Consider the following 13,186-nt stretch of genomic DNA (forward strand, 5'->3'; position numbering starts at 1 on the left):
TATGTGAGACAAAGTCTTGCCATCCTCACTTCTAAGAATCATTCCGGCTGTACTTCTTTCAGGCAGATTTGTTCATTCTTCTAGCAGTTCATTGTATCTTCAATATTCTTTGTCAATAACACAATTCAAAGGCATGAATTCTTCTTTGATCTTCCTTATTCATTGTCCAGCTTTCCCATGCATATGAGGTGACTGAAATTATCATGGCTTGGGTCAGGCGCACCTCAGTCCTCAAAGTAACATCTTAGCTTTTCCACACTTTAAAGGCGTCTTTTGCATCAGATTTGCCCCACACAATATTTTGTTTGATTTCTTGACTGCTGCTTCCACTAGCATTGATTGTGTATCCAAGTAAAATTGTTGAAAACTTCTATCTTTTCTCCTTTTATCATAACATTACTTACCAGTCCAGTTGTGAGGATTTTTGTTTTCTTTATGTTGAGGTATAATCCATACTGAAGTCTGTAGTCTTTGCTGTTCATCAGTAAGTGCTTCAAGTCCTCTTTGCTTTCAACAAGCAAGGTTGTGTCATCTGAATATCGCAGGTTGTTAATGAATCTTCCAGTCCTGATGCTGTGTTCTTCTTCATATAGTCCAGCTTCTCAGACTATTTGCTCAGCATAGAGATTGAATACGTATGCTGAAAGGATACAACCCTGGTGCACATCCTTCCTGATTATAAACCATGTCATATCCCCTTGTTCTGTTCAAATGACTGCCTCTTGGTCTATGTATAGATTTCACATGAACACAGTTAAGTGTTCTAGAATTCCAATTCTTTGTAATGTTATCCACAATTTCTTATGATCCACCCAGTAGAATACCTTTGCAATAAAACACAGGTAAACATACATCTTTCTGGTATTCTCTGCTTTCAGCCAAGATTCATCTGACATCAGCAGTGATATTTCTTGTTCCATGCCCTCTACTGAATCTGGCTTGAATTTCTGGCAGTTCCCTGTTGATGTGCTACCGCAACCATTTTTTAATGATCTTCAGCAAAATGTTACTTGTGTGTGATATTAATGATATTGTTCTATAATTTCCACATGCTATTAGCTCACCTTTCTTTGGAATAGGCACACACATGGATCTCTTCCATTCAGTTGACCAGGAAGTTGCCTTCCAATTCTCTTGACATAGATGAATGAGTGTTTCCCATGTTGTATGTATATGTTTGTTGAAAAACCTCAATTGGTATTCTGTCTGTGGTAGGATGGATCACTTTTGTGTGGCCTTTCTAGCCATAGTCTTATAACTCCCATCCAAGTGATTGGGTTGGACTGTATGATAGAGTAATTGTAGCCCACCAAAGGAACTGGTCAGTTTTGCCATTCCACTGGGCTGTAAAATGAGCCCTCCCAGAGGTGGAAGAGAAGGGTCCCTGATTACCACCAAGGAAGAAGAGATCGGCAGTCAAGACCCGGCAGCAGGAGACCTTACTGCAGGAAACAGCAACGTGGGCTTCCTGGCCCACAGAGAGAGAAAGTTGAATGCCTTCAGGCAGAATCCTAGGGCCAGGGAGAGGCGTGGCTGTGAGCACAGTTCGGAAGTGGCTGTCCTGATGGAAGAATAGTATTCTTGAGTGTTCCTAAGCCTGAATTGTAACCTGTTACTTCTCTAATAAATCCCACAATTGTGATTATGGTCTGTGAGTTCTGTGTGGCCACTGCATTGAATTTTCAAACCCAGTACAGAGTGCTGTGGGAGGGATGGTTGGTGTCAAAATTAGTAAAGATGGCAGAGAAAGCAGGCATGCCTGGCCTCTACCTCGTAGGAGTCAGCCTTGGGCTGCTGATATTCATTCTTCTTCCCCTTGTGAAGTCAGAGGAGGTCAGACACTGTCCCCATGCCACTTTTATGCTGTCAATTCCTGGAGCCTTGTTTTTTGCCAATGCCTTCACTGTAGCTTGGACTTCTTCCTTCAATACCATCAGTTGTTAATCACAAGCTACCTCCTGAAATGGCTGAATATCGGCCGACTATTTTTGGTATAGTGACTCTGTGTATTTCTCCCATCTTCTTTTGATGCTGGGTGCATTATTCAATATTTTGCCCATAGAATCCTTCAATATTGCAACTTGAGAGTTGAATTTTTTCTTCAGCTCTCTCAGCTCAAGAAGGCCGAGCATGTACTTCCCTTTTGGTTTTCTAACTCCAGGTCTCAAAAGAATTATTTTTTTCCTAAGAATTAATCAACTGAAAAACTTAAAAAAAATTATGGGAATACAAAGGATTTAACACTTAACAGGGCAGGGGCATTTGGGAATATACAAAGATTAAGTTTGTGAGATTCGAGGTCTAAAACTTTCAATCACAGTTTTAATTCTACATTGAAAAAACACTGAAACCTTAAGACTAAATAGGTGTGTCACCACCTATAGTCCCTGGAGCCATGACTCAAGTCCCAAGTGTAAGCCCTTAGATGACCTCTCACTGCCTGCTTTTATTATAGCACAACTGCGTGTTTCCTCTCTTCTCATTCTCCTTTCTTTGCTAGGCTTTCCTCCCAAGATATTTTACTTTGCTTTCTGGAATCCTCCCTCGACTTCACTCATCAACTTTTTACAAAGTACATTCTCTACCTCCTTATCTTAACTGAAACCTGGTTGTCCAAGAAGAGGACTTCTTCTTCTTAGCATTTTTGAAGAGAAGTTATTCATTTCCCATATCCTAGAGGCACCAGGACACAATGATAAAATTCTCCTAGCTCCTTACTATATTTCAAAATCATTAGTTTGCCATCTTCATAACAAAACTTTTCCTTCTTTGGGACCAATATTATCCAGCTATGAAAGCATATATTATCCTCCCGAGTCCTTATGACCACATGATTACTTCTGCTTATTTATTGGGGATTTTGCCATTAGGCTCAACAGCATAGTTAGCATCACTCATCACGTAGATTTACAATTCGTTAGACAATGCTACCTTAAAATGTCTTGCCTTTCTTACACCATCTGACTTGTCCCACAATCCACTGTAGAACTTCACTACCATGGTAACAAAATATAAAGCATTTTCCATCTGTGCAAGTTATAATTTAGAAGCAACTTATATTTTCCTATGCTCTAACTCAGTTTAAGTACCATTAAAATTACAAGCAGTCCCCGACTTATGACAGGGATCCGTTCCAAAGACTTCATCATAAGTTGGTTCTGACATAAGTAGAATATCTCTCTTTTTCTTTATTATTATTATTATTTTTAGTTTTCATCATTACTGCCTTCTATTATAGTATCTTTATAAACTTGATCTTTATTTGCCTTTGGTGGTTGGAAACATTAAAAATAAACTTACAGATATATTTTAATACATACATACATAAAAAATATACAAATCATAAAAATTTACTCTGACGATGATACATACATACATAAAAAAATACACAAATCACAAAAATTTACTCTGACAATGAAGAAGAGTTGAGAGGTGTTGGCATTATGTCAGTTGCTCTAATAACTCCATTGTGGAAGTTTCTGGATCATCTAGATTATCCCTGGGAATGGGGATGGAGTTTCTAGTCAGAATATTAATGAGAGTTGTCTGTATGGAGTTTTTCTTTTTTTCTTCATATATTCTGAGGCAACATCTCACTGCTTCCCAAATCTGCCTTTCAACTTTAGTAAAGAGATTAGGCGTTTGAGTCTATGTTTTCAAGCAACCGAAGCTTCTGATTTAGTTTAGAAAAAACTCCAACTAATTCTTTCACTGTAAAACCTTTTGGATAACTTTTCTCCTTCCTCTTCTTCGTTATTTCTTTCCTCCTCAAAATCCGTTAAGTCCTGATCTATCAATTCCTTTTCTTCATGATCTATGAGCTGCTCTACATTGGAAGTATTAAGTTCTAACTTCAGCCTTCTTGCCATTTGGGCAATTTTCCCACTATCTCTTCCATAATATTATCCTGATCAAATGCTTGGAGCATGTTCACTTAATTCAGCAATTTTTTCCATATCTCCTGCATACATTTTCCAGTAACTTCCTCCCAGAAAGATGCAGTGTTCCAGGTACACTGTTGGTTGTGTGGTTTGTCATAACTAGAACATGTCCTAAGTTGGGGGCTACCTGTACTTGTTTCTTGAAGATTTGAGTGAATTTCAGTAAGATCTGCAAAAGGTGGAGTCCGTGTAGATGAGAAACTCAAATATTTTCCACTAATAGAGAGCGATAGAAAAGTGACAAGACTGCACCCTGTCAAAGGTGGGAATCTTACAAGACTCAGAAAAACCAGGCAGTCCTGACCAGTTCCAGGTCTCACAAATTTTACTGAAATTGTGATACTATATAGTCTAATGCTTTGATGGGGATGGGGGAGAATAACTCCTTGACAAATTTCTGAAATGTTTCCATGGAAATTGATATATTATGTCTATTTCTTTTGTCTATTTGTCCAAAAATTTATCCATTCCAATAAAGTTTCCTAATTTGTTTGAATTATTATTGAACAAAGTATTTTATTAAAATAGATTAATGAAATAGACTTGGGAGTCCTGAAATAAACTCATATATCCATGGTTAATGTGTTTTCTACAAAGGTGCCAAGATCATTCAATGGGAGAGAACAATGTCTTCAAAAAATAGTGATGAGAGAATCAACATGTGAAAGAATAAATTTTGATCTTTACTACACACCATGTACAAAAATCAAAATGGATCAGAGACCTAAAAGTAAGAGCTAAATACTTAAAACACTTAGAAGAAAACAGGTGTAAATCTTCATGACCTTGGATTTGGAAATGGTTTCTTAGATATGACACCAAAAGTACAAGCAACAAAAGAAAAAATAAGATAACTTGGACTTCAACAAAATGAAAAACTTTTGTGCATCTATGGACTCTATCAAGAAAGTACAGACACACCAATAAAATGAAAGAAAATATTTGCAAACCATATATCTGATAATAGTATCCAAAATATATAAAAATTCTTAAAACTCAACAGCAACAACACAATTAAAAATGGGCAAAGAACATTAATAGACATTTCTCCAAGGAAGGTATACAAAAAGGCAACAAGCACATGAAACAGTGCTCAAGGTCATTAGTCATTAGTGAAATGTAATCAAAACCAAAATGAGATACCACTTCACATCCACTAAGTTGACCATAAAACAAACAAACAAAAACTGGAAAGTAACACATCTTGGATAAGATATAGATAAATTGAAGCTCTCATACATTGTTGATGGGAATATAAAATGGTACAGCTGCTGTGGAAAATAATTTGGAGGTTCTCAAAATGTTAAACATAGAATTATCATATGACCCAGAAATTCTGCTCCTAGGTATAAATCCCAAAGAACGGAAAATAGGATTTCAAACAAATACATATTCACAAATGTTCATAGAATGACTATTCACAATAGTCAAATACGTGGAAAATACACACATTGGAATATTATTCAGCCATAAAAAGTACTGATACATGCTACAATGTGGATGAATGTCAAAAACAGTACAAGTGAAATTAGCCAGACACAAAAGGTCACATATTTTATGATTCACTTATATGAAACATCCAGAAAATGTGTATCTATAGAGACAGAAAGCAGACTGGTGGTTTAAAGCAACTGGGAGCAAGAGGGAGTAAGCAGTGACTGCTTAATAGGTATGGAGTTTCCTTTCTGGCACATTGAAAATGTCTTAGAACTACATAGAAGTGATGGTTGCACAACATTGTGAATGTACTAAATTCTACCGAATTGTATGCTTTAAAATGGATAATGACTGATTTTATGTTATACGAATTTCATCCTGTATAGGGCTGCCATAACAAAGTATCCACAAACTGATGGCTTAGAACAACAGAAATTTATTCTCTCAAATTCTGGAGGCTTGTTGTTAGTTGCTGTTATGGATTGAATTGTGTTCCCCCAATACGTGTGTCAACTGGCTAGGCCATGATTCCCTGTATTGTGTGATTGTCCACCATTTTGTCATCTGAGGTTTTTCCTATGTGTTGTAAATCCTACCTCAATGATGTTAACGAGGTAGAATTAGAGGCAATTATGTTAATGAGATAGCGTTCAATCTGCAAAAGATTAGATCATATTTTGAGTCAATCTCTCTTGAGATATAAAAGACAGAAGCAAGCAGAGAGACAGGGGAGACTCATACCACCAAGAAAGTAGTGCCAAGAGCAGAGTGTGTCTTTCGAACCCAGGGGCCCTGTACTGAGAAGCTCCTAGGCCAATGGAAGATTGATGACAAGGACCTTCCTCCAGAGCCTACAGAGAGAGAAAGCCTTCCTCTGGAGCTGGCGCCTTGAATTCAGACTTCCAGCTTACTAGAGTGTGAGAGAATAAACTTCTGTTTTTTAAAGCCATCCGCTTGTGGTATTTCTGTTACAGCAGCACTGGATAGCTAAGTCAGTTGCCTTTGAGTCAGTTTTGACTCGTGACAGCCCTATGTGTGCAGGAGTAGAACTGATTCATAAAGCTTTCAAGGCTGTAACCTTTCAGAGGTAGGTAGCCAGGTTTGTCTTCCAAGGCACCTCTGGGTGGATTCAAACTGCCAACCTTCCAGCTAGTAATTGAGTGCTTAACTGTTTTCACCACTTGGAGAATCTAGAATTGCAAAGTCCATGCATCAGTAGAGCCATGATCTCTCTGAAGGCTCTAGGGAAGGATCCTTCCTTGCCTCTTCTAGCTTCTGTTCATTGCTGGCACTTCTTAGTATCCCTTGCCTTGTCGATGCAACATTCCAATCTTTGCCTCTGTCTTCACACAGCATTCTTCCTGTGTGCCCCCGTGTTCAAATATCCCTCTTCTTATAAGAACACCAGTCACTGGATTAGGGCCCACCCTAATCTAGTATAACTATGTCTTAATTATATCTGCAAAGACTGTATTTCCAAATAAGGTCACATTCACAAGTTCTAAGAATCAGGACTACAATGTATCTTTTGGGGCGAGGGTACAATTCAAGTGATAACAGTCTATCCTTTGACTGACCGAAATTCACATCCTTCCTATGTGTAAAATACATTCACCATTTCCCAGTATTACCCAAAGTATTAATCCATTCCGGCATCAAATCTGAACTCAAAATCTCATTTAAACATAATCAACTCTAAAAGTCTCAAATCTCATCTTCCAAATATCTTAAATGTTAAGAATTCTTTTGTTTACTATCAGTTACCTTTTTGTAGAAGAAGAATAAACTTATTTGCATTGCCAATTACTTTCCTTAGGGCTAGCTGCATTTCTTTGTTTTTTAGACTGTAAATGATGGGGTTAAGCAGAGGTGTCAGCACGGTATATGTCACAGCCATCAGCATATCTTCGCCAAATGATCCACTGTTCTTGGGCTTCAAATAGACAAAGGAAGCAAATCCATAGTGTATGGACACTACAGTGAGGTGGGAAGAGCAGGTTGAGAAGGCTTTATATCTACCTTTTGCAGAGGGCATCTTTACAACTATGGACACAATGAAGACATAGGAAACCATAATCAAAATAAAGCTGCCCACCAGCACAAAGACAGACAGCACAAAAATAAACATCTCATGAATAAAAGTGTAATCACAAGCAAGGCAGACCACGGGTGAGATGTCACAGAAGAAGTGCTGGATGATTTTGGAGTCACAAAATGACAAGTTGAATACAGTGATGACAATGCATAGAGAAACCAAGAACCCAACCACAAAAGAGGCCATCATCAGCTGACAGCAGATGCTGTGGGTTATTAGCATGTGGTAGTTCAGTGGGTTGTGGATGGCAGTATAACGGTCATAGGACATGGCGGCCATGATGAAGCAGTTGTTGGCTGCCAAGCCAAAAAAGAAAAACATTTGTGTAGCACATTCAGGAAGAAAAATGGTTTTGCTGTCTGATAGCAAGTCCACCAGCATGCGGGGGATAATTACCATAGCGGCACAGGTTTCTGAAAAGGATAGGCAACAGAGGAAAAAGTACATGGGAGTGTGAAGGTTGTGACTGAGCTTGATGGCCACCATGATGGACACATTTGCAGCTAGGATGGTTACATGGGAGAAGAAAATGATCACAAAAAGGAGACCCTGTAGCTCTGGGAAACTGGAAAATCCCCACAGAAGGAATGTGGTCACTGCTGTATGATTGTCCATCCTCCTGGTGGGCTCAACAGCTATCTCCCACAAGGTGCAGGTATGCTTGAGGTCAAGACATTGAGGCAATTTTAAAGTGCTCCTTCTGCACTAATGTCAACTGGACTTTAATTAAGGGTTCCCAGATAAGGGCAAGACAACTCTTAATGTGAAAACCTGTGAGAAGGAAGCTAGGTGCAGCTGGCTGAAATCAAGGCTCAGGTGTCTGAGTGAAGAGAAGAAAGATTTTTGCAGGAGAATCTGTACGAATGCCAAAGAGTGAGCCCAAATATCTTCTCAGAAGCCACTCACCTAGGCACTCCTTTCTCTCCTCTATAGTCAGAATCTGCATGAAAGGAGGAAAACATGAATAAAAGTGCTTGTGTTCTTACCCACTGGTCTTTGAGAAGTCACATCTTTCAAATGTTTTTGTGTGATCTAATGGTAGCCTGGCACTCAGGAGTTCTTAGTAAACCATTTATTGAATAAATAAAATCAAAATAACATTTTAAAAAGTCTAGAAAGAACGAGAAAACATTTCCAAGAGAACTTTGACATTTTAATTCTATCTTCAGAGGTGCTCCCTACTATACAAACGTTGTAAGAATGATCATTATGACGGTGAGTACAATAGATAAATGAATTTAACTTGTAATTTCTGCTGGGTTCCTACTCATGGTAACAACTGCAGTTTGGCACATACAATATCAGTAGTTCATAAGACAACATTTCATAAGACATATCAATAATTTTGAAGTGCTTAAGAAGTTCTCATTGATATTGTTTTCCAAATGCTTAATACAATATAATGGACTATCTTGGAGTCAAATTATTTTGGAGATACCTTATTCCCGAATTGTATATTCTGGTCAAGATATTTGGATCACCTTTTGATTTCTTAGCAGAAACTTCAGAACATTTTCTAGTTGATATATGTCTTAGTTATTGAGTGCTGCTATAACACAAATACAAGTGAATGACTTTAACAAACCGAAGTTTATTTTCTCACAGTTTAGGATGCTAGAAGTCTGTATTAAGGGTGCCAGCTCTAGTGGAAGGTTTCTCTCTCTGTAGGCTCTAGAAGAAGGTCCTCGTATCTTCTGAGCTACTGCTCCTGGGCAGTCTTCATGTGACTTGGCATATCTCTTCACCCATCTCCTCTACTTGTTTATTCTCTTATATCTCAAAAGAGGAAACACCGGTAGCATAGTAGTTAAAATTACAGCTGCTAACCAAAAGGTGGGCAGTTCAAATCCACCAGGTGCTCCTCGGAAATGCATGGGGCAGTTCTACTCTGTTCTATAGGGTTGCTGTGAGTCAGAATCAACTCGACAGCAATGGGTTTATCTCAAAAGAAATTGGCTCAAGATACACCCTACACTAACCCTACCTCATTAACAGAACAAAGAAAACCCATTCCCAAATGAGATTACAACCACAGGCATGGAGGATAGGATTTACAACATATATTTTGGGGGGATGTAATTCAATCCATAAAAATATACTAGTTCAATGGTTTTCTTTGCAGTAAAGGCATGAGGAAAATCAACTCAAGTTTTTCAGATCAAAAGTCATATTTCTATTTCTGTTGTCCATTAAACATCCCCTCCATGTGAGAGATTAGGGAAGAAAAATGATAGGAAGTGTCCACAGATTTATTTATTTATTTTAATGTCAGTCACTGTTAAAGGTGAAGGAATAGAAAAATAATGTGAACAAGTGTGTGGGAAGTGAACAAGTGTGTGGGAAGTGAACAGGTGGGGGAAAGAGAGAGAAGCATTGTTGAAAATTATTTTGTAGGTTCCACAAAGATTAAAGCAAAAGCAGAAAATATATCCTTAGTTGAAGAGTTACTATCTTCTATCTGCACTGCAGTTCTGGACAAAGGCTATCAGAGGGCTCAGGTTGGGTAACCAGGTCTTACCCAATGCATAACATGTTCCAGGCAATATGTTGAGTGTTAGAGATATCACAAGTCTATGTGGTAGGAATTTTCATTCTGATTTTACAAAAGATGAATGCGATACGAGCCCAAGAGACAGAAAGAGTCACATGAACAGAGACTACATCATCCTGAGACAAGAAGAACTAGATGGTGCCCAGCTACAACCGATGACTGCCCTGACAGGGAACACAACAGAGAACCCCTGAGGGAGCAGGAGAGCGGTGGGATGCAGACCCTAAATTCTCATAAAAAGACCAGACTTAATGGTCTGACTGAGACTAGAAGGACCCCGGTGGTCATGGCCCCCAGACCTTCTGTTGCCCCAGGACAGGAACCATTCCCGAAGCCAACTCGTCAGACAAGGATTGCACTGGATAATGGGTTGGAGAGGGATGCTGGTGAGGAGTGAGCTTCTTGGATCAGGTGGACACTTGAGACTATGTTGGTATCTCCTGCCTGGAGGGGAGATGTGAGGGTAGAGGGGGTTAGAAGCTGGTGAAATGGATAAGAAAAGAGAGAGTGGAGGGAGGGAGCAGACTGTATCATTAGGGGGAGAGTAACTGGGAGTATGTAGTAAGGTGTACATAAGTTTTTGTGTGAGAGACTGACTTGATTTGTAAACTTTCACTTAAAGCACAATAAAAATTATATATAAAAAAAGATGAATGTGAGGTTAAGTGACTAGCAGAGTGTATAAAGTAATTCAACATGTTTTGACCGACTGCCTAGGATATGCCAGGCAACTTGGAGCATGGGAAACACAACAAGTAACCAGACACACAGTATTTCTATGATATAAAAAAATAAGAGCGCTTAATTACTTTGGTTTGTAGAGCCAGGGAACCTCTCTTTGAGGAGGTAACATACTTAAATGGAAATGAGAATGAAAATCAACTAACACGTAAACATCAGGGGGAAGCATTACAGATACAGGGAACAGCTAATACAAAGACTCTAAGGTGGGAAACTCATCTTTCCAAGCAGCCTTCAGAAAAGCCCCATATAGCTTGGCTTCTAAGACCTCGCCATGCAAACTCTCTTTCCTGTCAAAGTTTCCCTGTGCATTTACTCTAAAGGAAAATCTTTTCTTTCTTATTGCTTCAGCTACCACTTACCTTGTAATTGTCCAATTCCAGCCTGTACTAAAAAAGAGACTCCAAACTCCTCTGGCATATCTCTAGTGCCTAAATGTCCTCCAAGCATTTAAAGCAAGATTTTCAGAAAGAACAGGCCGTATTTCCCCACATATGAAAGTGCCCTCTTCTACCTCCTATTTTAGTTGTAGCCATCGGAGAGAGCTACCATCAGACTCCATTTATTACTCCTTCCTCATCTGTCACACCCAATAATCACTTCGCACTTCCCAAAATGCTGTTTGCCGATATCTCTATCTCTTTTTTTTTTATTCCCTTTGCCATTGTCTTATGTCTGTCCCATAGGGTAGATATACTTTCTTAGTTGTCTATTAGTCACAAGTCTGTCACGTGTTTACTTCATGTACCACATTATGACCAGATGTTAGACTCCTAAACACATGATTTATCAACTCACTAATAATGTTTGAAAAAAGTGAATACCTACACACTACTTATAGGATGAAGTTGCAATATCCCAGTATGGTTATTCAATGATGTTCACAAACTAATACCAAGATACCACTCCTGGCTGAGCACTCCTGGTTCAGACAATTGTATCCTTTATTTTCCAAACACATCATATGCCTTCATGCTCTGTGACTCTGCACATGGTGTTCCCTCTGCCTCAAATTTCCCTACCCTATTTCACATCCTGTGACAGTTTTACTCACCTATCAGGCCCTAGCTTGGATTCTATTGACTCCTGATTCTCTCCTGTTGCCCACATTTTCTAGATTCCAGGATCCTAAACACCTACTCCCCCCAAAAATATCTTCTGAATTCTATTTTGCTACTCATTTGGACTTTAGCAACTCTCTAGTCTCTCCCTCTCCCAGTCATATCCTTCACCTACTACCAGCTTTTGAAGTCAGAATGTCAAATCTATGATCACGCTACTTCTCTTTATTATAGACCTCTTTTGAATCTCCATTGCTTACAGGTTAATTACTATGCAACAACTTTTAAACTTTATTGCATGCTTCAATTATACAGCCTCATACGTCCTCATAGCTACCCTAAGAGATACTGTTGTTATGCCCATGTGTGTAATGAAAAATTATGGCTTAGTTACGTAATTTTCCAAACATGACACAGCTGATAAGTGGAGGAGCTCATACGCACAGCACGGCAGTGAGAATTCTGGAGGCCCACTTGCTTGGCTAGTCAGTTATATGTCCTCCCCGAGTGCAAGTGCTCTAGCACGGCATTCAAGGTCTTACCTATCCAGGCTCATCTCCGCCACCAACCTTCGCCATATAGGGAACGTGCCACTGTTTCCCAAACATGGCACGTCCTTTCATGGCTCCTCTAGTTTACACACGTTGTTTTCTCTAACTTGTAATGTCTTTCCTGCCCTTCTCTACCTCTAAAACCTAACTTTCTTGAAAAGATAATTTAAATTTCACCTCTTCAAGGAAGCCTCCCTTACCTCCCCATCTTTTTTAATCATTTCTTCTAGATATGTACGCTATTTTATCGTGATGAAACCTTTTAAAAACTTGACACCTACGCTAGACAGGGAAGAGACTTAGTTTAAAATTTTTATGCCCCAACTTGCAGCCTAAGCTCGTAAATATAGGTCTTTGAGTAAGGTTAATTTACTGACTATAGGAATGAATGGAACCCCATCTTCTTCAGGAAGCCTTCCATGATAATTTCTTAGGTATATTTACTAATTCCTTCTCAGCTCATGATTTGGAAATGTACTGAAGACAGTTGGCTGCTTTCTAAATAGGTTATAAGAATCATGAGGGCAAGACCATGTCACCTAGCAATGTGAACACACATATAGATACTACATGTTTGCTTAAGTAAATTTAAAAATGGTGAACCACGAAAACAATACTTCTCAAAACTCCACCAGTGGTTTGCTTATAGGAGTAAGAGATTATAAATTTCTCACCCAAGACAGAACCCTTGACAAATCACACTTGACTTATTTAAGTGGCTAATGTCCAAGGGGCATATTAGAACTGCTAGAGGAACTTTATCAAAATAGTATGTACTCACCCACACCAACTGGAAGTTTTGGCAAGCT

At 38.9% G+C, this 13,186-nt stretch overlaps 1 protein-coding gene across 1 annotated transcript; it reads right to left on the reverse strand.

Annotated features, from left to right (window-relative positions):
- Window positions 1-7,134: 7,134 nt before the first annotated feature.
- Window positions 7,135-8,088, reverse strand: LOC100671376 (olfactory receptor 10T2-like). The gene has a single exon (XM_003412180.3). It carries the CDS (start codon window positions 8,086-8,088, stop codon window positions 7,135-7,137), a length of 954 nt encoding a protein of 317 aa, XP_003412228.1.
- Window positions 8,089-13,186: the final 5,098 nt, after the last annotated feature.

The sequence above is a fragment of the Loxodonta africana genome, chromosome 7, assembly GCF_030014295.1.
Source record: "Loxodonta africana isolate mLoxAfr1 chromosome 7, mLoxAfr1.hap2, whole genome shotgun sequence".
In the NCBI taxonomy this organism is placed as follows: domain Eukaryota; kingdom Metazoa; phylum Chordata; class Mammalia; order Proboscidea; family Elephantidae; genus Loxodonta; species Loxodonta africana.